At 40.0% G+C, this 27,979-nt stretch overlaps 4 protein-coding genes across 4 annotated transcripts; 2 read left to right on the top strand and 2 right to left on the bottom strand.

Moving 5' to 3' along the window:
• The first annotated feature begins 905 nt into the window (after positions 1–905).
• crb3a (crumbs homolog 3a) lies at positions 906–4,490 on the top strand. Its single transcript, XM_046416661.1, has 4 exons — positions 906–1,198; positions 1,530–1,734; positions 3,398–3,444; positions 3,547–4,490. Exons 2-4 carry the CDS (start codon positions 1,575–1,577, stop codon positions 3,754–3,756), a joined length of 417 nt encoding a protein of 138 aa, XP_046272617.1. The 5' UTR covers positions 906–1,198; positions 1,530–1,574; the 3' UTR covers positions 3,757–4,490.
• A 981-nt stretch (positions 4,491–5,471) lies between these two features.
• tubb4bl (tubulin, beta 4B class IVb-like) lies at positions 5,472–8,645 on the bottom strand. The gene is made up of 4 exons (XM_046416656.1): positions 8,187–8,645; positions 7,227–7,335; positions 6,968–7,078; positions 5,472–6,855 (listed from the first exon to the last, which is right to left on the bottom strand). The coding sequence occupies exons 1-4, from the start codon at positions 8,241–8,243 to the stop codon at positions 5,798–5,800; spliced, it is 1,335 nt and encodes a 444-aa protein (XP_046272612.1). The 5' UTR covers positions 8,244–8,645; the 3' UTR covers positions 5,472–5,797.
• Positions 8,646–10,418: 1,773 nt separating this feature from the next.
• LOC124073911 (nuclear factor 7, ovary) lies at positions 10,419–13,477 on the top strand. Its single transcript, XM_046416472.1, has 6 exons — positions 10,419–10,998; positions 11,281–11,376; positions 11,471–11,701; positions 11,787–11,809; positions 11,892–12,010; positions 12,121–13,477. The coding sequence occupies exons 1-6, from the start codon at positions 10,606–10,608 to the stop codon at positions 12,684–12,686; spliced, it is 1,428 nt and encodes a 475-aa protein (XP_046272428.1). The 5' UTR covers positions 10,419–10,605; the 3' UTR covers positions 12,687–13,477.
• Positions 13,478–13,749: 272 nt separating this feature from the next.
• LOC124073569 (G-protein coupled receptor 183-A-like) lies at positions 13,750–14,806 on the bottom strand. Its single transcript, XM_046415872.1, has one exon. The coding sequence runs from the start codon at positions 14,804–14,806 to the stop codon at positions 13,838–13,840; it is 969 nt and encodes a 322-aa protein (XP_046271828.1). The 3' UTR covers positions 13,750–13,837.
• Positions 14,807–27,979: the final 13,173 nt, after the last annotated feature.

Below are 27,979 nucleotides of genomic sequence, written 5' to 3'. Positions count from 1 at the left end.
ACACACAAAAATGTCGTTACTCATGTAAGTCAGTAGACACATGTTTTTAGCTCTCCGTATTACCACCATTGTCCACACACATTTCTTGTGGATTAAGTAGGCAACACCATCGCTTTTTCAGCTGGAGAATTTGTCTGTCTGACTCACAATCCTACAAAATATTGTATAAGACAAAATCACAGAGACACACACACACACACAAACTGGTATGGAAGGCATCTCCACAAACTGACTCACCGCTGGGATTGAAGAGTAATTTTCCACAGCAGGTCTGTGCTTTTCAAAAACGCCTCAATGCTCACACACACACACACACACACACACACACACTGTCCAAATGAAAACTATCTGACCACCACAGATTAGACCTGAAGCAGCCCACATTTTCTTTGCCTCTCTGAGTCTGAGAAGGGGAGATTATGTGAGGATTAGAGCCCAGTGGACCAGCTGGCCGCCCAATTCATCCTTAAAATATCTCAGGAATGTTGATATCCTTTCTCGTGTTGGGTAATATGAAACCTAATGGAGGCGCTATTTCATGCCACCACCACCACCACCCCCACCACTACCAGCCAGGTTGCTAGGTAAGAGCAGGGCACCGAGTACAGTCAAACACTGTAATCTACTCAGGCACATTGGAGCTACTGAGAGCAAACCTGGCAACATATTTTTTAAAGTTCAGTTTAAATCAAATAACAGGAGGTAAACAGACATAGTGTGTTATTCACCTTATTAAAGTAATTTTGTACGGTCTATTTTGAGGAGATTTGAACGGCAACAGGAGAAATCGGGTCTGCTCTGCTCTGCTTCAGTAAACTGCGTTTTACTTCGAGTTTGTACAAAGGAGTGTCTGTCCGCGGTGCTGCAGGTGGATAACTGCGCTCAGGTAATGTAACACGAAACTTAACCATGTGACCAATGGCGAGTAGACGACAAAAAAAACTGCTTTACATAAAACACCAACCGGTAATGCAGTCGAGGATGTGGTCTGGTGGTCTCTGGATTATTTCGTGTATTTCAGTTGCACGGGGAAACTTTGGCGTCTTATAAAGATGTTAGCGTTTTCATTGGACTAAACAATTTGTTGCAGTTTCATTTTGGACAAGGTGAGGCGGAAGTGACGGTTCATGCGTGAGGGAACCAACCTGCTCGATGTTTCCCGTTTTGCTTCGATCACCTGAAAGCAGCCTGATCGAGGGTACGTGTGACTCAAATGAACTTTACAACATGTCGTCTTCTTTATTATTAGTATATCTAATGCTATTGTTTCAGATGAGAAAGGGTTTAACCTAAAACTGTATTCAGTTGAATGCATGTTGCTGCTGATAGCTTATTATTTTCCTTTGGTCTGAGCAGGTTATATGATGATTCAACATCAGGCTCAATGTGTGACTTAGTGGTTGCATGGTGTTGGTTCCCTGACTCAGCCTCTGATTAAAGGAGTCTATAGTGTCAAAGTGAACTCAGATTTTTTTTTCTTTTTTTAAGGAATCTTTGTTTTTACATTACTTGCATTAATTTGTCTTCAGCTGTACAGGGGAGGCAGTAAATCCACACAGTGAACACTGAACCTGATGAAATGGACCCGAGCTGACGCCCCAAAGCCTCAGTCTGCCCACGCTCGGCCCTGCTGGTCACAGGTAGAGATGGCAGCGTGTTCGGATGTGCTCGCCCTGCCTGGAGTTGTGGCTGGGAGTGTTTTACTGCTGGTACTGAGCAGTAATCCTGTGTGGGGTAAGACAGTAAACATCATACCTTCATCTTGAACAATGACACATAAATAAGATATCTTCCTGACCACACCTATTCACACACACTTGCACACACACCATTAAATCTTGCAATAAAAGAAAAAAAAAAAGAACGGGACATTCCAGAGCGAATGTGAAGCATGCACAGGCTTGTCAGCATGTTGTAAGAACATTGGATAACTATGATATTAATCAAGAAATGTACTCAGCAATATGAGAAAGAGGTGTATTTATATCTGCTTTTGTCTTATCAGTATTACATAAACAAAAGTATTTCAATTCCTCAACATAATTCAGCTTTCTCTTTTGAGCATGGCTGCCCCCGCCTGTAACCCCTGCTTTTTTGTTATCAAGTTGTTCTTGTGTCCTTGCAAAGTTAACTGTTTACCCAAGTGAATGATTGACTCGGCAAATGATAGGAGGCGGTTTAAGTTTCCATGACAAAACGTTCTTATTGAAGTGATTCTCAGTACCTTCGTGATGCTTAACAAGAAGAAAACAACAACAGCTTTTGTAAAATAGGCACGTTTTGTTTGACTAAGCTGATTGTATGGCTGCAGTGCTCTGCTCCTCCTCCTCCTCCTCCCCCTCCTCGTTCACTCTCCTGGTCAAGTAGTTATTGTTGTTTTGTGATGTGCCTGAGGAATCACATGGCTGCTCATGGATAACATGGCTGGACACAACAGTAGACTGGATCTCTGCTATGCTGTGTTTTGTGTTTTTCTGCCTTGAAAGCGTGCATTAAGGCTAAAAGCAACTGAGGATGAGTTTGATGAGAATAAATTGCAGTTCTTTTTATGGTCATAGTAGGTTTAGAGCGGCTTCCTGTTACTCACATATTTGGTCAAGTAAAAAAATCCAAGTCAGTTAAATATTTTTGTCTTCATCTGGTGCACTTTAATCCTTTGGTGCCAAGTCGCTTCTTATTCGAGTGCCAACACATTTCTCACTTTATTACACAACTCAGTCTTAGAGGTCCTTCTGTATGCCTGCATTTATTTATGTATGGATTGTTTTTTCAGTGACTTTTTTAACGTGGACTTTAAACAAAAGTTTGTCATTTTTAGAATTATGCTTCTTTGCTCGTTTGCCAGAAGTTGTGTATGTATTGTGTCATGTATGGTTAATGTGTATATGAAACTAGCAGCCAGTTAGCTTAGCTTAGCAAGACTGGATACAGATCTCTTGGCTATCTAACACATTATATTTCATTTCTGTAAATAAGACTAAAAGCAAAATATTAAACTATCAATTCATTGATTATGCAAAGGGATACTTCCTGGATGAGAGTAACTTGCACAAGTGGTTTACTAATTTTTTATTTATTTTTTCATTTTTTATTCATCCTGCAATGGAGAAATTTATGTTGTCACAGCAGTAAGCAGGATTGGAAGAAAGCAAAATCAAACACAACACAACAATAAATACATAAATAAACAACAAACAGATTATTGAACTATTCCTTTAAACTCAGCTGGATTAGTCTAAGAAACCACAATACAGTTGGAGTTGTATACTTGTGCTTGCAAGTGGTAACCTGGTTACTCAAAAACCCAAGTTTACATGCACTCATCAATTAAAACAACAAGTCAGTGAAATCCTAGATTATCAGTTAACTGAGACTGATGTTTCTGCTCTTTTTACAGGAAATTATACTGTCGCTAAAAATGGCTTCCATTCTAATAACACTGGTGTGAGTGAAAAACTTTTATCATGACCAATAATACAGTAAATGGTATCCAAATGTATACACTGTCACCACATTGATCACTGTCTTGTATTTTTCCATTTGTAGGGACCCAACATTGCAGCTATTGTGGCCCCTACAGTAATCCTGGGCGTTCTCGCCATAGTCTTGGCTGTTCTCGCTTGGCTCCTCTGTGTGGTGAAAAAGAAGAGACAGACTGAAGGGACATATAGACCCAGTGCGGAGGAACAGTCTGGTGCGCGCAGCGTGGCTGCACCAGATGCTCTAAAGTTACCAAAGGAGGAAAGACTCATTTGAGATTTTGTCCTGCGAGGACACATGCTGCAGATGTTTGCATGGCAGCATTCCTGTGTGACAAGGCTCTGGTGTCTCTCTCTCTTTTGAGTTGATCAACAAAAGAAAAATCTCCCCAGGTTTCTCATCAAAAACCAACTGGTCCCTGGATGTACGGATCTATGGATTTTAAAAAACAACTGAACATTTCAAGGAGTTTTTGAACATTTCCTCTGCACAATGAAACTAGAACAGCAGTATTTTATGACTACTAATGATTTCTGTTTACAAATACTTTTCTTTCAGTTGCCTTCGTGTATCATTTAACATGTCCCTGCATTTCAGTCTATTTTAAATCACTGTCACTGGTAAAATTGATACTCTTATACCTCAAACCTTTGCCTCTGAAAGGCCAGAAGAGTTCATTGCATTTAACATTGAGACAGATGTTTGACAGATGACATATCACAGTGCAAAAAACTCTTGATTTTAGATAGACTGTTGTATCTTTAAAATTAACTTATACTTAAAAAGTCTATAAAGCAAAAACAAGCAATTTTTTTTTTTACACCTAAAGTATTCCTTAAGTTAATCCATCTCATTTAAAGAAATTCATTTCATGTTAACATTGTTGCATAATGCATCATAATCAAGCAGATGTGTTTTACAATGTCACATGCCTATTTATGCTTTTATCAAATAAATAACAAAGTTTTGATAAAAAGTAGGTGAACAATTAAACTGTACAAAGAACTGAATCTAAAGCAGCATTTCTTGGATTTCTCACGGTATGATTATATTCACTGTGTGCAAGCCCAGTTAAAATAAATTTTGGGTACGATACATCGGAACAAATATGCACTATATCCAAAATAGACATCAGGAACATCTGAAAAAACGTAAATGTATACTGTAGGGTGATGAAACAGTGAAGCAGATAAGCAGTCAGAGAGTGAAAAGTTCACTTCCTACAACAACCTTTCAGACTGTACCTGATTCTTAGCCTGTCTGAAAAAATATGGGACAATGAAAAAATGAAGCGTCTAATCTTTTAAGTACAGATATTTTATACATCAGCATATGTGAAAGTGGCCATTATACAGACACGTTTTCATATTATATTTCATATTATATGTACTCCTGACCAATTCCACTGGTCAGGAGTACATATTAGGAAGAGTGCAGATTATGTTTGCACTTTTGCTATAACTGCTACACATAATTCTATTCTTTCTTACCCATAAAGATAAATAGTTCCTATGTGTTTCATTGTTTTTTCGTGACAGCTCAGTCCGTTTCCTGAGTCTTTCTACTAGTAGAGCTTCTGATACATTTTGGGTGATCATGGCATTTATTGCTTTTATGTTGAATACTCCCCAGTGTTGATACCTAATTTATGAGTCAGTGCATCTAATTTTATATCTGTGGAAGTTTCATTACTGGTCTTAGAATGAAAGGACTACTTTTATACTTAGCACATAATTAGTTGTACCCTACACTTTTCCCTACAGATGTCATCATTTTTTTCTTATCTTGTTTTCACCTTCATTCATTATTTTTTTCCATTTTTAAATCAATTGTCCCATAGGTAAATGGTTTACAGCCTACTAACTATTCAGTATTTAAATGACCCTCTAAGTGTGCTTGACCTTCATGGATTTAGAACCACTTCCCTTGTCAGCACGTTGCAGGACAGACAATGAATGCAGTCAGATCAGACAATAAAAACTCAGAGGCAGTAAAAATGGCCTTTTAATCAGATTTTAATCATCCTCCAATTTCAAGGCTTCACAGTTATGATCGCTTGCTTTTGAATTCCACAAGGCAATGACAGGACAGATGCAAGGATGTCAATAATTCAGTGCATTCACAACATACAAAAACATTTTAACCAAAAACTTCACTATCAGTATCAATTATCATCACTGTCTAGCACGAGAGCAACATAGATCTAGATGGGATGTTTTTCAGAATGTGGCGGACCATTCAAGGAGAAGGATGAAAAGAATGGGGGTGGTGTATGGGAGAGGTGAAATTAGATTTGGCAGCTGAGTAGGCTGAGGTTTTAGGCGACTTCCTCCTCTCCCTCCTCCTCAAACTCGCCCTCCTCAGCAGTGGCATCCTGGTATTGCTGGTACTCGGACACCAGGTCGTTCATGTTGCTTTCGGCCTCGGTGAACTCCATCTCATCCATGCCCTCGCCAGTGTACCAGTGGAGGAAGGCCTTACGGCGGAACATGGCGGTGAACTGCTCGGAGATGCGCTTGAACAGCTCCTGGATGGCAGTGCTGTTGCCAATAAAAGTGGCTGCCATTTTGAGGCCACGGGGTGGGATGTCACAGACGGCGGTCTTCACATTGTTCGGGATCCACTCAACAAAGTAGCTGCTGTTCTTGTTCTGCACATTCAACATCTGCTCATCCACTTCCTTCATGGACATGCGGCCTCTGAACACTGCAGCAACAGTGAGGTAGCGGCCGTGACGTGGGTCGCAGGCAGCCATCATGTTCTTGGCATCGAACATCTGCTGGGTGAGCTCGGGCACAGACAGCGAGCGATACTGCTGGCTGCCCCTGCTGGTGAGTGGGGCGAAGCCCGGCATGAAGAAGTGCAGACGTGGGAAGGGCACCATGTTGACAGCTAGTTTACGGAGGTCAGCATTGAGCTGGCCGGGGAATCGCAGACAGGTGGTCACCCCACTCATGGTGGCGGACACCAAATGGTTGAGATCTCCGTAAGTGGGGGTAGTGAGTTTAAGCGTGCGGAAGCATATATCATAGAGAGCTTCATTGTCAATGCAGTAGGTCTCATCTGTGTTCTCCACGAGCTGGTGGACAGAGAGAGTGGCGTTGTAGGGCTCCACCACAGTGTCAGACACTTTGGGAGAAGGCACAACACTGAAGGTGTTCATGATGCGGTCGGGGTATTCCTCACGGATCTTGCTGATGAGCAGGGTGCCCATGCCAGAGCCGGTACCGCCACCCAGGGAGTGAGTGAGCTGAAAGCCCTGGAGGCAGTCACAGCTCTCAGCCTCTTTCCTCACTACATCCAGTACGGAGTCCACCAACTCGGCTCCCTCAGTGTAGTGGCCCTTGGCCCAGTTGTTTCCAGCGCCACTCTGACCTGTAGACAAGAGTATCACAGTTCATTGATGTAGGAATCACAGGTAAGCTACTCTTATGGAAGACCATGCTGAAGAGATTAAGGGTGTGTCTTCACTTAATGCATAGCTTACCAAAGACAAAGTTGTCAGGTCTGAAGATCTGCCCAAAGGGACCGGACCTGACTGAATCCATCGTACCAGGCTCCAGATCCACCAGGATGGCTCGGGGCACATACTTTCCACCTGAAATCAAGTAAAAATAGATGAGCAATGTCATCATAAAATCGTACAACCTTGTTGGGCATGATGTGTATGCAAATCACTATGTGCATTAAAAGAGCTGGATAATTACATTTATATGTATATCACACCTGAATCTGTATCTGCTTACCTGTGGCCTCATTGTAATAGACACTGATCCTGTCTAGCTGCAGGTCGCTGTCTCCATGGTAAGTACCAGTGGGATCAATGCCATGCTCATCACTGATCACCTCCCAGAACTGAAAAAAAAGGTGTGGAAGGAGAAGAAGGAGAGACAGATGCTGATTTAACCGACAGTAAAACAATAATAACAATAATACTCATAGTACAAATAATTCAATATGCTAAAAATAGGTAATGTGCTTGACATTATTATTATTAATTATATATCTACATTAAAGGAAGCCATTTTTAACATTCTCCAGATGAAAGCAGGTTACAAGTGCAATCTATTAGTCTGAAATGCAGACTGCCTCGGAAATAATTAAGCAGATGGCAATAATCTGATAATCTGTTAGAACACACTGAACAACGAAAGGTCGTCAAGTTTGTAAATAATGAAAGTATATGCATGGCAATATTGAGATAACAAAATAAAAAAAATATTCGGTAAATTAAAAAATTTTCTTTCTACAACAATTGGCTTGAAGGTAAAATAGGTCAAAAAAGGGGAGGGGGAGGGGAGACTACGGTGGCAGTAAGGTAAGGTAAGGCCTACAGTTTTACTACCGTCAATCGTTCAACTAAGTGCTTACAGCACCAGACCAGAGATATGAAAAGTAAAAGCTACTTTTAGAGGCAATTCTTAAAGCAAACTGCTTTGGTCTGTTATGTAAATCAACGCGTGCATGAATCCCGAGCTCAAAGTTAAATCCTGCAGAGATTCTCAATGAGCGAATTGTCTGTGATGTTCGTTTTCATTCATTGCACGAAGCTACAAGACATCGCGTTGGGTCTTTTTTTTTCCTTCTAGAGAATTCTTGGAGGATGGATTAGACGTCTCCTCTCACCGCCATCGAAGCACGAAAGCCTGCAAAAGCCTTACCAGAATGCTAAATTTAATAGAGAAAACAACAAATCAGAAGAATACCTTGGCTCCGATCTGGTTTCCGCACTGACCGGCTTGTAAATGCACAATTTCGCGCATTTTGGACAGATGGATATGAGGATTTGTCGAGAGGGAGAAGGAAAACCGAGCAGCCGAGATTCACAAGATGATGGTTCCTGCAGTCGATTGTCCGGGATTTCTTGCACCGCCTCTAAGACCGGCTACTGGGCTAAATCGGTGGTGCAACTTTACGTCATCGCCATGGCAACCAAAGACCGGAGGAGAGGGGGAGGAACCAAGGCCCGTGGAAGGGGAGGATAGGATGCGAGGAGCCGCATCAGCCCTCAGTAAGATTCTCATTGCCATGGAGTGCACCCACGCCCCAGCAAAACACACACACACGCACAAAGCAGAAATAAATGAATGCTACATGTAGGCTAATCACTTTGGCCTCAAGGTCGTTGAGGGTGACAGAGAATGTATCATGTGGAGTCTGAAGATTGTTCGAAATGTGTCAATTTGGGAAGAGGTTTCACAGAACACCAAGATTCTGCCAAAGTTTTGCCCCCTAAGCCATGAGACTCCTGAAGTCACAATACTACATCCCCCCATCACAAACTGTGAAATATTGGTGCACTTTTATAATTTGATATACTTATATATTTATTCAGATGGAAATGTATAAATAATAAGTCATTTTTTACAATCAAAATGGGACAAAGAGAAAAACACGGTCTAAAACTAGTTAAGCTAAATAGCTGATTAGTTATATATCATAAATGGAATTTCATAAATAAATGGTGTCCATCAAATAATCATGGGAAGATTCCCATATGACCAATTAAACAGTTTTTTTCTTGCTACAATCATTGCTCTTGTTCACATTGGCCACTAAAAGATCAATTCTTAATGTTCTTCCCCAGTAAGTCATGACACACGCATAAGCCTCACTGTGTGCAAAACATCTTCCAATGTTAACATGCTTCAGCCATTACTGTATGTGAACACTGAATATGCCATAAAACAATAGATTTTTACATTCAGAATTAAGGACATGTCTAAAATTAGATTATTCTAAAACCCTGTCACTTGGAATACCACTTCTCTTAAGACTCACCAAAGGTAGGCTTTCAAACATTCACTGTGTGGTTTAATCTATTTTTAGCTGCCACCTATTTCACAGTCTGTCTTCCTTCAATTGCAGTCTTCTTTTAAAAAAGAAAAAAAATCCTTTGATCCCTGACATGTGAGGAAAATCTATCTGAAGCATAAATGATGTGTAGGGTATGACAAAAACCAACTCTGTAAAGCACATACATATAAGGCACATATGTCATATAAAAACAAACTGTACAATCACAGCCAGCATTAGCCAACAACCTCTCATATCTAGTGTACAGCACGTTAACATATTGTTCATAAATTCTAATTCTAAGTGACTTGTGGATTAGTATAGTAAAATTGTGCTGGGGTTATTCTTTCTGATTGCTCTGAGCTGGTTTAGCCAGTTTGAGTCTTAAATTGGCTCATCTGCTAAGAGACAGACTTACACCATGAATTAGAGAGTAGGTCAAAAAAGTTTGCTTATAAAATCTGTTACACTGCGGCTGAAGCTCACCCCAAGTTTCCCAAAGTCTGGGCTCCTTTTGCTGAACATAGCAGTGGAGAAAGGCGTTGACCTGGGGATTAAATGCATTAGTCAGCTTTCAAATGTACTATGCAGTTCTGTATTGTGTTTGTTTTTGAATGTATGCATGAGCTTGTGTTTGCATCCACACGGTGGGTGCATAAATGTTTGAATTGCAAGGACCTTAGTTTATCAACATTTGTTTTCGACCTCCTCTGACATGGACTTGTTTCCTTGGACTTTATTTTTGACCTAGCATCCATCTGTGGGCATTTTAATCATTGTATTGACAAACTTGATCTGATCTGCATCATGAACTGGCAGTCTTTTGTGTGTGTGTGTGTGAGAGAGAGAGAGAGAGAGTATATCTTTGTCTGTTTGTTCTTGTGTTGCCACTGATGTTCAAAATCTTTTCTAGAATAAAATACTTTAAGAAAAGGTTTGCTTGTGTTGCCTTCTTGTGCCTTTAACACTGAAACATTCAAATTCACTTCCAGTATGATGACATTCCAGACATGCAGTTAGTAACCAGTTTTACCTTATCTAACAACTGGCCAATAGGGCTTTATTTCCTGTTTCCCAGCACTCCTACATACAGTGTTTTTCACACTGCCACATGATTTAAGTTACTCCCACAGAAGGTGTGCACAGGAAAACCAAGAGTATTTGGTACTTCATGTCAAGAACAATAGATACACAGTTTGTGTGCTTTCAGCAGACAAGTAGGAGCTCTGAAATATGTTGTTATTTTTGTCCCAGGAATCATTAGGGACTTAAACTTGAGGATTGTCATTGTTTTGAACTGTGGAATTACGACTGGACAAGCTTAATATCATGTCACTTCCAGAGGAGGATCTCACATGCCCAATATGCTGTGACATCTTTACAGACCCTGTTTTGCTGCCATGTAGCCACAGCTTCTGCAGGGGCTGTTTGAAGCGCTGTTGGGACACAGGGTTACGCGAGTGCCCAGTATGCAGGAAAAGAGCCTCCAAGTCCAGCGCTCCCTCCAATTTGGCTCTTAAAAATGTCTGTGAGGCTGTTATACAGGTCAGGAGGCAGAGTTCACTACAGGAGAAAGAGAAGATGAACTGTAATCTGCATGGGGAGAGGTTAAAACTCTTCTGTCTGGTAGACAATCAGCCCATCTGTGTGGTTTGTCAATCTTCCAAACTGCATAAGACTCACAACTGCTCACCTATAGAGGAGGCAGTGCTGGACTGCAAGGTAAGGGAAATTAATATATCAATATATTATACCCCATTTACACTGTAGTAGCAGACTGCTAAACTGACTCTGTTGTTTTTCCATCCATCCATTTTTTATACCGCTTTATCTCTGCTGTTTTTAGGTTACACCTTAAGGTAGAATGCTGTCCCACAAGTCTGCCCTGATTGTAAACTACACTGTCATCGTTTAGAGATGAATAGAAAATATCCAAAGTACTCAAAGTATGAAATGCCATTCCCCTAAGCTATCTCTGCTGACTAAGACCTGCTTGATTTTCAGAATGAACTGTCTCTATCCCTCAAGAGCTTGCAAGATAAACTGGAAAGCCTAAAAAAAAATCAGTTGACCTCTGCAGACATGTTTAAGTACATCAAGGTAAGTTGAGATGAGATGAGGATGATATTTGGTTTTGCATTTAAAATAAAAAAAACTGGTCAAATAACCCAGAATTTGCAATAATCTTCCTCAGAATCAGTCCCTGGAAACACAGGGATTGATCAAGAGCCAGTTTGAGAAGCTCCATCGAGTCCTCTATCAAGAAGAATCAGAAAGACTAGCAGCTGTGAAAAAAGATGAAGAGGCGAAGCTTGTAGAAATAAAAGATAAGATGAAAGAACTTTCAGCAGAAGTGCTATCCCTCACAGAGACCATCTCTGTCATACAGGAGCAGCTGAAAGAAGAAGATATGGTCTTGTTGAAGGTCTGTACAATCTTGAATAGATCATCCTTTTAATGACTGTTCCCAAAAATATCGCAACTTGACAGTGAATTTTTCTTTTTACCAGAATTTCAAAGACACTCAGCACAGGTGGGTCAACAAAGTTATATTGTTACACTCTTCCTTGTTTTGATGTTCTGTTCTCAGAGTGAGATATCCCTTGTTATCACAGGGGGAAAAGCCTTGCACTTGGTTCAGACAACATGTCCGGGTTACTGATTGATGTAACCCAGCATCTCTGCAACCTAAAGTACACAGTTTGGGAGAAAATGCTGGACCACATTGATTATAGTGAGTACACTCATTGTTATTTCTTTAAATTCAGAGGCTGAATTAATTGTACAACCCAAACCCTATTTAACTTATCAGTCTGTCTTCGTGGCTAATTTCCTGTCTCTCAGCTCCTGTGACTTTGGACCCAAATACAGCACACCCATGTCTTGTCCTGTCTGACGACCTCACTTCCCTCCACTATTCAAAGCAGTCCAGCCATTGCCCTGACAACCCAGAGCGCTTCCATATCAGTGCTGAAGTGGTAGGCATGACCGCACTCGGTTCAGGAAGTCACCACTGGGTTGTGGAAACAGGAAGTAATCAGGACTGGATCCTGGGTGTGGCCTCTTTGTCTGTACCTAAGGAGGCTGAGATCTCTGCTAGGCCTGAGAACGGCTTCTGGACTTTGTGTTTCCGGGATGGAGAGTTCAGGGCGATGACCTCACCACCCACCCCACTGACTCTTACAAGAACACCCAAACAGATCAAAGTGCAACTGGATTACGACAAAGGGACGATGTCTTTTTCAGACCCTGCTAATGACACGCTCATTTATGTGTTTAGGCAAACATTCACAGAAACTTTACTACCATATTTTTATACACAGAGCAGTCATCCACTGAAAATAATGCCAGAGAAGGTACTTGTCACGATGCTGCGTCAATCAGCGGATAATGATTTATTAACAATGTAAGACAATAAGATGAGAGGCTGTTGTGATGGATGAGCTCAATGAAAAACAGGTAAGATTGGATTGTAAGTTAATATTAACTTCTACCACAGAAGGCATGCACAGTATTCTCCATCCAAGTCATTTGCAGTTGTTGTCAAATTTGTTTTTGTAACGTCAACGTTCTTGAAGTATAGTCAAGTATTTTGGGAAATACACCGATTTGCCTTTTTAACTGAGAGGTAAACAAGAATATTGATACAGATCACTCTATATGATGATGCAAAGAGCCAGTGAGCCTAGTTTAGCATAGCATAAAGATTAAAAATAGAGAAAAACAGATTCTTCTACTAATCATTTCTGTTAGACATCCTACAAAGCTTCATTGGTAAATGCTCTTACTTTTCAAATTTTAGATTAGTCCATAACTGTGTTTTGCTTTGCAGCAAACCCTTTCTTCATTTTTTCCCTCTTTTGACTTGTCTGCTACTTAGGTCTGAAAGAATGATACTGTGCAAGTGCTCTATTCTTTCTCACATGACAACCATATTATGTTGGACTGAGATGAGGGAGATGTTTCTGACCCGCCCCACTCAATGTCCTTGTAAAAAATACACACACATACAGAAACGCACACACCACTGGTTCACTACAGGGATTCAACTGTGTGGTACTGTTTATTGGACACATGATGGTGCCAGAGTCAAACAAATGGTTTGAAGGATTTCATTACAGTGGAGACTAAAACATAAACCACATGATATTTGTATAAATTAGTCTTGCACAAAGCATGAAATTAAAACATTGATTTTCCACTTGCTGACTCATTATTGATACATATTTTTAAGACAAAAGTTTACATTTTTAGGATTGCTTTTCCTCACTTTATGCAAGAAACAAATAGCTCAAAACACATGGTTAGAATACAATGGAATTAAAGACAGAAAGTAATTTTATATCTACAGAGGGAGTGGATCCTCTTCCACTGCATATGCCTTTTTTGCACTGCCATGTGTCTACAGTGGCTCAGAATGGCCAAACCAAACACTGGCTCTTTTTTTTTTTTTAGCTGCTACCATGGGGAGAGTGAAGCACGGGGTCAAGGGTTCAAGTAGTTTCAGCATGCAACAGCAATAGCTAGATGCTACTAATTCCTAGAGACTGGACCTTTAAGCTTAAGCAGCGTGGTTTTGTGAAGGTGGGGTATGGTTGCTCTCTGCAGAGGTGCATGAGCAGCACTTCTTAATGCAGGTGTGTGAGAGGAAGGGCACCTTGTCCAGACGAATTAGATACACAAGTGGTTGGACAGTGCTGCTGATGTTGAGGAAAGCAAAGCCCACTGGCTGCACATAGCAGCGAAACACTTCAGGGGAGTAGTGGTCTTCAAAAGGAAACAGTGCTACAGGTGGAAGGTAGTTAAACACAATGATTAAAAGGATGAAGAGCACTGTCTTAAAGGCCTTCTTCTTCATGGGATGCATCTCATCTTTCCCTGCACCACGAGACCTCTTCAAGGCCCACAGGATACCTACATTGCATGCAACCATCCAAGTAAATGCTGCCAGGATCTCACAAGTGAACACTTTCTCAAAATTGGGGAGGCCTCCAACAGTCTTGGCTGATGAGTAGGCAAAAGTAAGGCAGAACACCAGCACTGTGAGGCTTAACCTATACTTAATATGTTTTAGCTGCCCAAACGTAACTGGAAAGAGCACAGCCACACAGCGATCAAGGCAGATACAGGAGAGAAACAATGGGCCGCTGGTGTCTTTCACACCAAAGGAGAACTTAATAGCAGACCACATCGCCTTGCTATGCCAGTGGTAAAGGTTAAGGAGGCTAAGGGGGGTCATGACACCAAAGTAGATGTCCATGAATGCCAGACAGCCCAAGAATATGTCTGAAGTGGTGGGCTCTTTGAGATTGTGGATGAGGATTGCAATGAGGAGTAAATTGGCTGGGATTCCCACTACTACGTTGATGCATTGCAGAGTCAGGTCAAACAGAATGCCCTCTGCCAGTTGGTCGCATCCGTCAAACACACTGAAGGGTTTCACTGTGGCATTAATGTCAGAGGTGGTATTGAGAGGGACTTGAGTTGGAAGAGAGGTCGAGTTGAGTGGTGAAGATACATTGCTTTCCATGATTTTGCAGCTCCTAAATCAGGATTCTGATGGGAGAAAAATAAGAAATGTGGCAATCAGAGGTTAGCATCTTTACGATCTTCTGGTTGGAACTCACTCAGCTGCAATGATAGAATTTTCCATTAAAAAGCAGACTTATACTTCCATCTAAGTGTCATGTCAAACATACTGTTAGAATCTTTCTTTCCAACCAGATGAGAAGTTTGTTCTCAGTAGAGTTAAACTTGCCGGAGCAAAGCAAGACAGTTCCCAGAGAACGAAAACATGTTACAAACAACGTCTGGGCTTTTCCTCGGGCTGTTATCTTGTTATTGTGTCTGAGTGGACCTTCCTCTGGGAACCGTGACTCCCTGTATGCAGGGACATCTAACTCACTTAAGGGACTCATACTAAAAGCACCACCCTTTCACAGCAGAATAAAAGGGCAGCAATACCCAAATTTAAATGGCAAGGTTCATAATCTGCTCATAGACAATAGCTTAAGACCATTGTTAGTAAGGGCAGTCGAAATCTGGCAATTTCCTGAAGCTCTTAAAAGCCCGATTCTGACATTTAGCTATTCCTAAAGCTAATTTCTGACCGGAAAATGACAATAAGTTGAAAAATAAATGCAATAATGCTGGATTGATGGAATAAGAACTTGAGTCAGACATGAAGCAAGCCATTATAGGTGTCCTGGACCTTGAGCTGTGTGTTGCTGCCTCCGGCCCTGGACAAGAGTCACCACAAATGGAAGTTTATTGTTTTATTTTTGTTTTTTGTTTTTTTTTTAAGTACAGGCCCCAAATGTCAGGTTTTGTTTTGTGCTCCAGGACTATTTACAGCAACTCTGTGTCAGGCTGATTTGCACAAACTCTTTGAAAATGTGAGATTTCACATGCAGTAGACCTGAGTGCCCTCCACTGAATGGACTGCGGGAGCCAGAGGCTGTAATTGTTCCTTGCACAGCCATCAAGGAGCCTATTGTGGTTTAGCTTGGACCTTTCTTCCCTTTACTCCTTCTGTGGGTAGTGTTTCTCACCTCCTTCTGCTGCCGCCTCTACCTCAGGCCACACGCACTCCTGTGGGACTAATCACACAGTGAAGTTCTTTGTCAAGATGCTTGTCCCTAGAGATCAAAGACTTAATCAGTTGTATTTTTCTTCAGGCATATCTACTGAAAATGAAATAAACAAAACAGATTATTAAGTAGTATTTTGGAACATTTAACTAGATGCTGAATGATGTATATGCTGAGCATGATGCTGCAGAAGGCTGTATAACATGCATTAATTCTTACTAGATATTTTGTATGTTTTGTTTGCTTGTATGTTATGTTTATAATCGTAAACATAAATAAATCACAGTTAAAAAAAATGTGTTGCCTGAAAATAAAACTGCTTATTTGCTTTTTTGTTCTTTTGCTGTGTTATGTTGTAAACCATTCAACACTTAAGTTGAGTAATAATAGCACTTTAAAATATTTAAATGAAAGTACAGACAATGTTGAGTTAAAATCAAAAACACTTTTAAGAATGAATATACATCAAATGCTCATAATTTGCTATCAAATATCACTTAAGATATGCATAAAGATTTTTTTCTGTTCATATCAGCAAGAATCTAAAATATTTCCAGTCACATGTCCTTACTTTAAATTTGTGCGGTGAGGAGAAACCAATTCAATCCATCCGCCTTATTTTGTCCACAGTTATGTGCAAAATTGAGTTCTAAAACCCGATTTGTTTGTATTGTGTTAATCTCAGTGAATAATATCAAACTAATGCAATTTAAATGAAAATGCACAGCTGAAATTCAGCAATTAGGCGGCCCAGTTCACCTTTTAAGGATATGCACTAATTGTCTTTGTAAACCAGAACCAGTCTGTAAAATCTAACTGACCTGTGGAGCAACAGTAATGATTTTACTCACCAATGTGGACTATTCGTCTCGTGCTGTGTAGTAAATGTGATGAAGTGTGTGTCAAACATCTCTGTGAGTTTCAGAGATTCATTTATAAGTTCTCCGAAGTATTACGGATTTGACGCAGACCTGGAGGGGAGGATCTCCTGTAGTTTCTGATATCATAAGAGGACTAATGATCCTTCAAGTTGAAGCCTGTTTATTGTGTTCTAAGCAGCCACGCATTGAAAAAAGGGGACACGTCTGGGGATCTGATACAATACGTAAGATGTGATATTGAATTGCAGAGATGTAAAACACATGTAGACACAAGGGTGTATGGTACAAAATTCTGGACCCTACATAGGAATTCTGTATGGGCTTCTTCCCAGCTCCAGGATGTTTTATCCTAGTGGCTTGGTAGGCCATTCTCACATAAGGGTTCTGTATAGTCACCACTTGCTTCAGCCTGAAATATGCAAATGTAATCAGAATCAAAACAGAATGCATCAAACTGTTATCCTTATTACTACTGATTCTAGTCGTATGATGAACTGCAGTTCTGCATGTGGTTTGTCCGAGTGGTGTTGCCATACCCCAGTAGAAGCTGCTGCGCAATGGCTGTTGGGCAGGTGCAATCAGTTTACACTGCTGCTGCTCTATTTTGTTACTTTAAATCAAAAAGAGGAAACTCGAATGTAATATGAGGCAATGTGGGCTACATGAGAAAAAATGAAGGGGACAGATCAGATCTGGTCTCCCTAATGTTGACTACATGGTTATGGCCTTGATTTCCATTTTGTTTTACTGATACTTAAGTAGGGGGTCTGAGTACTTCTCTCACCAGTGTCAAAGTGTGCCAGAGGCTATAGATATGTATGGCACACTCTCATTCCCTTGTCTCCACAGTTGTCAGGGCATCATGACATGTGGATTCAGGGAGCATGGTGGGGCCTGTCTGGTAATGCTGTGGGTTTCCTGGAGCGATATGTGTCATCTTCACTCAGTCTGTAATCCTTTCCTCCTGTTACTGGAGTCGATGAGCACAGGTGCACAAGAGCTACAGCTTAGGAGCAAATGTCAAGCTTTGGTTTTCCAACACTTTCATAACAGTGACGCAAATAAAAGCATCCGTGTTGCGTCTGGCTAGACTCACTTGGCTCCCTCAGATATTTTTAACAAATATCTGAATATCAAATATCAACACTTTAATACCTTTTATTAAAAAAAAAAAAACACTGGTTGCAAGCATGTTAAGCCTGTGTGTGAGTATGTGTCAGGGTGTATGGGGAGTGATTGTTCTACACGTTGGTTAATTACATTTTAGCCCCTGCTTGGGTGAGTAGAACCCAATGTTCTGTTCCCATGTGAACACAAAGAGAAAACCCACATTGATCCACTGTCTTACTGGTGTGTAAGAGAGAGAGAGAGAGCGAGAGAGAGAGAGAGAGAGAGAGAGATGCTGAAGTCTAATTTGGTTGCTTTACCTCTTTTTGGTCTAGGGGGGCAGTAGTGGTCTGCACTTCATACAAGATATCTGACAGGGACAGCAGGATTTCACCATAAGAACTTCAAGCTTTTACAGGCATGACATTATATTTAGATTATATTAAATTCCCCAGGACAGTCTTAGATTTCTCAGGTCTCCCATTCAATAAACATTTTGTTTAATTCCTAGATGTACTGCCAACCAAATGAAACATGTCATTTTGTTTGACTTAGTATATCTTGGATACTTTTCGTTTTTGGTAGAGACAGTTATAGCAGTATACATTTAGCTTATGTATACTGCTCTTTTCTGTTCTCTCAGGTTCTGCTCTGTGCTTAGAACATTTTCCTGATCTTTTCCTCATTCCCTCTGCTTGGTTTGTTTGTACCTCAATTCAGCATAATCTTCTGGCATCACCAACAGTGTCAGTGTTGTCCAGGCAAGTGGGAACATACAGCAACTAACAAAGACTGACGTAAAATAATTACATATCCAGAGGAGAATGTGTTTATGAAGAATCAAATAAATAAGACAAACCACACAGAACCTATGAAATCTAATCCTGGACAAACCAACTTCAATTTAAGTCAAGAACAATCTGTTTATATAAAAAGAAACTGTAGGACTTGCACATATTCTGGCCTGCTACAGCGGTTCATATAATTGTAACAGTCGAATTGAGTCATGTCTTACATGAACACATTGTAAAATCGTGCTGTTAGGAAATCTCTCCTTCTTTCTCTTATGTCCTGTCTCAAATGTATTAGTAAAAAGGAATTTTCAGGAGGCAGACTCCAGTATGACGTATCAGTCAGGATCAAGCATCTGCATATATTTCCCTTCAGGCAGTCAAGATGCCAAAACCAAAATTATAATATGAGTTGTTGACACTGTGCAGAAACCAGCCGCTCACGCTGATTTCACACGGTGAACTCCGTAGTTCGTACATATTAAAATACAATTAAAATGTAACAATAATAATTGTAAATATGTCTGTAAATGTGCTTCACAGTCTTCACTGGTCAATGTTTCAAACCACAGTAGTATCAGTACTTTAATAACCGATGCATGTGAGGTTCACTGCTACGAAAAATGTCTGTTGTGTGAATACTATATGTGCATGGGATGCAGTTTGCACAGCTCAGCTTTAACAGAGTTACCTACCCCCCCCCCCCCAAACTGATTTTTAGTCATGCCACACCCCCAGGGGTCGCTATTTGGTTTGCCATGAAATTTTGAACAGATATTCATGGTGAATCCTAAGGACTTTGGCGATCCACTAATCACTGTAATCACCTGGTAATCCTGGTACTTTTCATTTAGCGCCATCATCAGGTCAAAATTATTATTTTTTTCTAAATGTTTGAGGTTCTAGGCAAATCTCAGCAGAATAACCTTCACATCAGTTGTACTTGGTGCTGTGTTTGGTGCTCATAAGCAAATGATAATGTCCTAAACTAAGATGATGAACATGGCTGATTGTATGTATGCACAGCCTCACAGAGCTTGCATGCATGGCTGTACTCTTAGTCTTGTTATTAAATCATTACAAAATCTTTGTTTTTGTGAACTGCACAACCTATGGCATTTGTTTTTTATTTTTATTACATTTTTTCCAGTTTTCCCATGTAACTTTGGATCTGACTGATTCTGATGAAAGATAAATTATCTCATAGGCTCAGATATAAACATGAAACAATATTACACAGCTCTTGTGTGTTTTTAGCCCTTTTTCTTCCGTCATTCTGTTGGGGTTATGAGAGATGAAGTGGGCTGTGACTGAAACCTACGTGCGTCATGGCTGTTGGGAGAAAGAGAACTGGAACTAGAAACTTTTCTGCAAAAGCACACACCCTGGAGAACCCGTCATCAATCAAAAACACTACAGTCTCAGATGTGTGAAAATAGAGAACCGAAGCAGAGAGAGAGAGAAACAGGGAGGAAGAGAGAAGAAAGAGGAAAGGACTGGAGGGAAAGGACCGATCATCTGCATTCATCATATATTTAAAACAGATTGTCTCAGTGACAGTGCAGTGGTTGTTTTGATTTCTTCAGACACAGACACACAATAGACATTTGTGTAGGATAAGCAGCTACTGAGCTGACTCTTTTAATGGGATTTTAAAGTGGAACTAACTGAATGGCCTGCAGCCATAATAGGAAGAATAGGCGTCCCACCAGCTTTCCACCCATTATTACAATTATGCAACTCTAAATACGCAGTAATCACTATAATTACGGGCCTTTAGTCTTGGGGTGGCCAACCAGCAAGCAAACAGCCCAGACATTCTTTTTGCAATCACTTCTTAATGGAATTGATTATGGAATTAGACAACATGCTGTGATAAGCATTTTTCAGCTTTTAAAATGCACCAAGAGCTACAAGACAGGGTAGGATCCCATATTCAACTCAGTGTGACATAATAACAGGTGCTTTTGTGATTATTAAAACCTTCATCCAGTAAGCCATTTCATGTCAGAAGAATATAGACAAGAACGTGTTTAAAGAGCGAATAAATAAATAAATACGAAAACACCATTACAAGATGATTTATAGCTTTGTGCTGCAAGTAATGCTCAGTGGCCCAGAATAATTCCAGGACCAGTATTGCTATTGCAGAGCAGAATTTTTCAGGTAACTTGAAGAGTTTTCACTGGTGACTGAACATTATTTTCACTTTGCCTTGATGACAGGATGTACAATAGCTGATTGCAACTGTTTTTAGAATTGTGCTTCAGCAATCCCTTGGAACACTTTCATACTAAGATACTGCTGAATAAATTATTGGAAGTAAGAAACAAAAGGGTGGGTTATTTAATGTATAGTTTGCTAACTTTATTGGTGCATAAATAATTTATTTTCATTTTCTTTAACCCAGCTGCAACAGCTTTTGTAAGCCCACAAAGCAGAAAGCCCACATATAGAGTAAAAAATTTTGGAGCTCAGACTTTCAAGATTTTCTGGACGGAATCCATGAGGATCAATAAAGATCAATATAAAACAAATCAACTGAGAGAGCAGTTTGAGACAGATCTAAAAGGGTTAAGCATTAAGTGCATGTTTAAACTATTAATGTTTCATATTCCCAAAAGTGCACTTACCTAATGTTACTCTAAATAATTTCTTAGAATAGACACATGCCTTTCAGCTTGACTGCAACAGACTGTGAGGGAGCATTGAGAGGACTACTGACTATTGAGAAGAACAATTTAATCATAGGAGCTTTATAAAACTAAATGTAATGATTTCTAAGTGAGTGTAACTACTTATGTGCCTCAGTTCCTCATTTCACTCCACAAAGATGGAAATAAAAACAAACTTTTTAGTCATAATACTGCTTTCAAAAAATATTGTTGTCAAGTGCTGGCAGAAAGAGCTTGCTGGATTAATCTTGGAGGGAAAATCCTGCTGGTCTGCTCTTTTGTCTGTGTTTGCATTATTTACTGGAGGCTAATTAACCGGCCAACCACTTTTCAAGTCTTTGAGGAGAGATTTGACTTTGGTTTGGATTCTCGATCCCATCAACTCAGCATTTTTGGGGGAATCATAGAAATTTGTAATCTGAACCCTGCTGGATGTTAGAGAGAGTTGGCATGGCTTTGACCATGAGGGAGGGACAAAGCCGGGGCGGTTGTGTGTGTGTGTGGGTTGGGGGGTGTACAAGAGTGTATCTTTGTTGGTTAGCAGTTGTGTGAATAGGGAGATAACGCCATCCGCCTAACGGCTATTTTTACACTCAGGGACACGGTCCAACTCTACTATTGTACCTCTGTAGTCCACAGGAATAAACACCTGCTGCTGTTCTCAGAATAATTATACACACTGGTTGAGCTGCCCTGTCAGTGAGCACAGAGAGAAAGATACAGCACTTTTTGTTTTCCAACAGTAGGCAATGCCCTGCAGTGCAGTCGATCCTCGTAATGGTCACATTCACTCAGATATGTGGGTTCCATTTCACTTTAAAGGCAGCCAAAAACATATTTTCTCAGTCAGCTTCTTACCATGAATGATGTGATCCAGCATGAATACGATGTTTTCTGCCAAAGTTAGAGCTGTTATGGGTGGAGTTCAGACGGAAAAAGGTGATGTCACGTACTACCATGTACAAATCAGGCTTGTGAAGACCCAGGGTTGTTTGAATCTGTCGCCAAGCTGCTGTCAATAAAATAACATTAAACAACAACGACATAGTCCTAAAGAAACAAATTAGCTGCATTTATAACCATAAATTAAAAATTATGTGTTTTTCCTGAACCATAGCTTAGACTGCTGATTATTAATCCTGAATATTGACCGTGAGTGAGAAAAAATTAGGGCTGAAACCGAGCTTTCAATTTGCCTGAAGCTCACGTTGTCTCCAACAGGCAACACTGCAGTGGCTTGTGATGTTGATGTGTTCAAGTCCTCTAAAATAAAGCCACTGAGTAATATTTTTATATTCAATGAATGAAAACAGTGCCACCCATGATATAAGGTAAGACTTTTTTTTGGGCAAGGTTTTATTTACAGACTTAAAATTGCCTCTCTGTGCTGTCTATTTGTAATATTTAGTTTAATTTAAAACCTTTCTAAAATGCATTAGAATAGAATAGAATCTTTATTTGCCTGACACCAAAAGGTAACAGAAATTTGTCTTCAACAGGGCTCAACTTTGTCACTACACACACGTACAAGACATTAAAAGACCTAAGATCACATTAACCTGAACTAAAATCACACACACTGTACATTGCTTGTTGCAGAAATATCTAATGAATCTAGTTTGTGTGAGTTAAAATGTCACTAATGTCACAAGATACAAATACACATTTACAACTTGAAGTGTCTCTTTCATTTCTGAAAATTCCTCAGGGTGCCAAGAGAAGTTCCAGTAGCTTCACTTCGCCCTGTGGAAAGATAGTTGACGAATGATAAGAGGTGCTGCCTCCTCTGGTTTTTGTAGCGGCCTCCCCGGGGGAATCACGCTCTGGCCAGCTGGCTGTCAGAGGCAGCAGGGTGAGAACAGAAAGTCTTTCAGCATGACTTGTACAGCTCCTCTCTGAACACCCTGTCATTACTGCTGATTGAGATCTGGCTGAGGAACACTCGGGGCATCACATCAAAACACGTAAAGGCTTGAAGGGAAACATACACTGATGATTGGCTGTGCGAATGTTTGCTTAAGTTGCCTAGTTTGGGAATGTATGCGCACTGATCCATTACGTGTTGCTCCACCACTCACATCACTCATCTCATGCCATTGAAGTAGCTCAAATGCTTCCATATTCTTTTCAAAGTCAAACTGGTCAGAGTTAATCAATTTGGTTTGCAGTTATTCTCTCTCATATAAATTGATGGTTCAGTGAAACTGTTAAAAAGCAAAAGAAGTAAACTTATTTTAAACAAGTTGAAGTCAATTGACGCTGCATGCAAAAGAATGAATGTGAACTGAACTTTAATTGGATTGGAGGCAAAAGACACAGTATATTGTCCTCAGCCTGTGGTATTTTATGTTTTATACACTGTGGGTCCAAATACATTATGTGATATATAATAAATAATGAACAAACAGTATAATTCATAATTTGATAAGTTCTAGAAAATCAAATAATAAATAACTGATTGAATGTGTGAAATTTTTATAATAACATATGGGGAAAAGGACCTACCACACTGACAAGTCTTCAGCATTTGTAGTGAGGCTTTCACAAAAAAACCCTAATTCAGTGTCCAGTGTCCAGTGAATGGAAGAGACAAGATGGTTAGAAGGATAGTTGATACAGTAGTTTAACAAAATTTTACTGTTTTGGCTCACAGAGTCAGAAACTAATAAGGCTAGAAGACGATGCAATATACTGACACTGATGTCCATTAAAAAATGAATAATGTAATGTGTGTAATGTAATACACATATTATAATAATGTGGAAATAATCTTCTTCTGGTTGCCAATTCTCTTCTTCTCTTCATTAAGAGTGATTGTTCTTAAGCTTTTTATACGATGGTTACAGGCTCTCTCTCCTCCCCCCCCAACTTGTGTTTTGAGTGTAATTCATCTTGTATTGTCTTTAGATATTGCAATAAAATTGGCAGTAGTACTGTGAATATGTTGTATATGATATCATGGGCACGCAGGATTTTTTTTAGGGGGGGGGGGGCTCCACTCCACACTGGGCTCCACTCTCAGCCTTTGAAAAACCCCTGCCCTAATTGATGCAGTATCTATTTAAACCCTTAACTACTTGTATGGAAAATAATGGGGCTCAAAATGAGGAAGTGAAGCGAAACATCTATAGGATGGTATTTATTGTTGCCTTGTTTGACAAACAAGTTACGTATTTAGGCCAACAGTAATTGCTTTGAAATGAACTGGAATGTAAATGCAGATATACAGACCAATTACTGTATGTTATGAATACAAACAGGCCATTATATCAAAGGCCCCCAATCAGGTTTCAAAAATATGAAAGAATTTTTTTTATATGCCTCAGTGAACTGAGCTCATTGTCTGGCATGGAGAATATGATCCTGCCAAATGCAAGTTGAATGGCCAGACTCAAAGAGCATGACCAGACTCTAAAAACAAGCTTGTCTCCGAGGGCCCAGAGGGACCAGATGCCAAGCCACAGCTGACCCAAATACACTACACACTGCAATGTACTGGACTCTCACCTGTTTATTCCCCACTGCCAGCTTGCTTTTTCAGACTTTTTTCACCTCATTGCTGACTGTTGCCACAACTGCTCAGGCTACATTTTTGCGGTGGTAAACCATGTGTAGCCTAGCTTTTTTGTTTTTTTAAACCATCTCTCAGCACGAGTTTATCTCTGCAGCATATGTCCAACTGGTGAAATTTGCATTAGAGAAATTCTGATGTAAACAAATACCTTGACAACATGGAAGTTATTTTTACTGTTATGTCTTCACCACAGGAGGTATACAGTGGCATGTTAGGACTGTATTACACTTTTAATGTGCCTCAGACAGTTGTTGCAGCCATATAAACACTGCTCTACTTATTTGTTTTTGTAACCTCGTCACGTTCCCAAACTAGAAAACATTCTGACTATCTCAACGATACATCCAGTGTTTACATTACTTTTCACAGTGGGACTAATCTCTTCTCAAATATTGACCTTGCATGCAGTTGATGACAGATGTGTGCACTGTAATGTGGACAGAATATCTGGAGACAGCAGAGACAGCAGAGACAGCAGAGAAAGAGAAGGGAGTTTTGAGAAAAACAAAGCAAAACAGGAAAACCAGCCTCTTTGTGTCGTCTCTTTATGCATCAGAAGCCGTATTGTGATGTTTCACGCTGGTTTGCGTCTCATTGTCAGTATTAATAGTTAATTCTCGATGTGTCTCTATTATTGCATTGGCTCCCTCTGCTGGATGGTCTCTATAGTCTCCACCCCCTCACCCCACCACAAAACACATGCATACTCACTCACACACATTCTCTTTCACTGATACAATATGGTTTTTGCTATTTTCAGCCAGAATACACTTGCATAAGTGATTAGACTTATGTGTTTTCTGAGTGTTTTCTGTTTTGTGTCCTGAGGCTCTGTTTAAAAAAATGGGATATATCTCTTCATTATCAGTATTAAATGATCAGACTTTTCTTTTTTTTATAGCTGATGGAGAGCCTATATGAGAAAAGATACAGGAGATGCAATCATGGAATAGTTGTTAAGCAAGATATCTTTGTTATTTCAAGTCAAATAGAACCTATAAATATGTCAGCAGGCTAATTCACATGCTGTTATTTATAATGTCTTGGGGGATGTGGGGGTGAGTGTGCATCCTGCTCTTGACTGAATGTTTCATTATATTCACCTGATTTAAAAGCAGTTCAATAAAGAGACGGTGATGCCTGCCCATTGGATGCTATAGTTGCATTTTGTGTGACAGTGCAGCCTCTGAGAGCTTGAGGCTGTTTAGGCATCACTGCTCAGTCAAGTCGTATTCTTGCATATCTCATATCTCGCATCAAGAGGACAAAAGTCACTGAAGCTGCTCACAATCTCTTGTCCTGCTCAAAGCTGGGCATCATCAACCACACAGCACAGCACAGCACACGACTGATAAAAAAAAAATGTAGGTGGAGAAATTTCATCTGCTGACACGCTTTGCTGTCACTAGGAATTTAGGGATTTTCTTATCAGCAGAATAAATAAAAAAAAAGATAATTTGACAAATGAAATAAAGGTGAATGCAATAGTTCAAAAGCATTATTTCAAATGCAATAAGCATATTAAATGACAGAACGGTAAAGTGGGGCATGATGTGTTTATTTTACCTTTATTTGACCAGAAAGTCTCATTGAGAATTGAAAACTCTTTTAACACAACCACAAATCACAACATGTTAAAGTCAACAAACACATTACGTACAACACAAAACAAAAAACAGCTTTTTTTGAGCAGCAAACAAGAAAAACAACCAAATGCCTCCTTTGCCACAATTCTAATGATAAAGATTCTCCTGCGCAGCAAAGCATAGAGAATTTTGTGGAATAGCTGTATTGTTTTTACATATTTTAGGCATAATTCTTTCTAGTAGATCATTGAGTCGACTCTGCAGAGCTTATTGACACGTGGAGTAGGTCCATAAACAGGGTCAAATCCTATTTATGGGCAAGGTTCAACCCTGTCTAAGGGCAAAGTTCATGTTAAAACTTTGTGTGTGTGTGTTTTGCAAGAAGAAACACAGTGTTTTGTTCAGGGATTTATTGCAACTCCACATAGCCTCCCTTTAATTTAAGACCCATTATGGGAGGGATTTTATTCACAGTGAGATGTGCAGTCAGATTGATTAGCTGGTAAAGGATCCGAGAAATTCCGCGCACTGGGAGTGTTAATGTGAGGGTCTGTAGTGGGGAAACTGAGGTTTCCCCATTTGTTCTGAAAATGCTGACAGTTTTCAATGCATTTTCAGTAGCTCCCTCAGTTTAATCCTTTGTGAATGCATCAGTCTGAACTACAACACAGTCCATATTTCTTATGTGATTGATTCCCTGGGTAAAATATAAATTCAGATTCAGTGGAAAATTAATATCACTGAGGACAGCACGGATTAGCACCAGATTCAAGTCTTATTTGCGTTTAAAAAAAATATCCCTGCCCCAAGTCCCTTTTATGAACATATTTATTCTTTTTAGTGTAGAAAATGGCTTTTCCAGGGGTAAAAATGCACAACAGTTTTGCAAAATGACAAAACTGAGAGCACATCTGAGATATGAGGGTCCCAAGGGAGCAGGACAAAGTTCACTCAGCCGATACGAAACTGGAGTGAAGTCTGGACTCTCTCAGGAGCGCACAGATCTAATGTCACACAGCCCCAAGATATTACATTAATATATTGAAGAAAAACTGAATTAAACCATGTGGGTTTAATGAATTCACCAAATGTTCCTAATATTGCTGCAATTAGAGATGTCTCACGTGCTAGTACAATCCCCACTCTGCTCTCAGTCCATAAATTGATCATTATTAAAGAAGGATTCTGACATTTTGGGAGGCACTTGCTTTCATGCCAGGAGTAAGATGAGAAGACTGATAACTGTCATGCTGCTTAGCTCTCAGCCACCCTGGCCTCATCCAAAGGTGACTAAATCCACGTAACAGCATCTCTAGAGTTTGCTAATTAACACACATCATGTTTTTTAATAAGTGTAAGTGTAAAAGCAGTTTGCTTTACAGGTTTATGTACTGGGCTCTTTCTTGGCTGCAGGACGGGAAACACACGCACACTGAGTAAGTAATAAAACTTTACTTGCTTTTAAATGTGCATTCGCACAATGGCTGCTTTGCATATCC

Source organism: Scatophagus argus, chromosome 16, assembly GCF_020382885.2.
Source record: "Scatophagus argus isolate fScaArg1 chromosome 16, fScaArg1.pri, whole genome shotgun sequence".
Classification (NCBI taxonomy): Eukaryota; Metazoa; Chordata; class Actinopteri; family Scatophagidae; genus Scatophagus; species Scatophagus argus.
Note: the sequence above shows the minus strand (reverse complement) of the source record. Positions and strands in the feature narration are given on the sequence as shown.

Bases quoted from the DNA above. Each gene is read 5' to 3' on its own strand.
- crb3a (XM_046416661.1), top strand. From the start codon at position 1,575: ATGAAATGGACCCGAGCTGACGCCCCAAAGCCTCAGTCTGCCCACGCT. The intron at 1,735-3,397 runs GTAAGACAGTAA...CTCTTTTTACAG, and splicing joins GAGCAGTAATCCTGTGTGGG to GAAATTATACTGTCGCTAAA. The intron at 3,445-3,546 runs GTGAGTGAAAAA...TTCCATTTGTAG, and splicing joins TCCATTCTAATAACACTGGT to GGACCCAACATTGCAGCTAT.
- tubb4bl (XM_046416656.1), bottom strand. From the start codon at position 8,243: ATGCGCGAAATTGTGCATTTACAAGCCGGTCAGTGCGGAAACCAGATC. The intron at 7,336-8,186 runs GTATTCTTCTGA...CTTTTTTTTCAG, and splicing joins GAAACCAGATCGGAGCCAAG to TTCTGGGAGGTGATCAGTGA. The intron at 7,079-7,226 runs GTAAGCAGATAC...ACTTGATTTCAG, and splicing joins CTATTACAATGAGGCCACAG to GTGGAAAGTATGTGCCCCGA.
- LOC124073911 (XM_046416472.1), top strand. From the start codon at position 10,606: ATGTCACTTCCAGAGGAGGATCTCACATGCCCAATATGCTGTGACATC. The intron at 11,702-11,786 runs GTCTGTACAATC...TCTTTTTACCAG, and splicing joins AAGATATGGTCTTGTTGAAG to AATTTCAAAGACACTCAGCA. The intron at 12,011-12,120 runs GTGAGTACACTC...CCTGTCTCTCAG, and splicing joins GCTGGACCACATTGATTATA to CTCCTGTGACTTTGGACCCA.
- LOC124073569 (XM_046415872.1), bottom strand. From the start codon at position 14,806: ATGGAAAGCAATGTATCTTCACCACTCAACTCGACCTCTCTTCCAACT.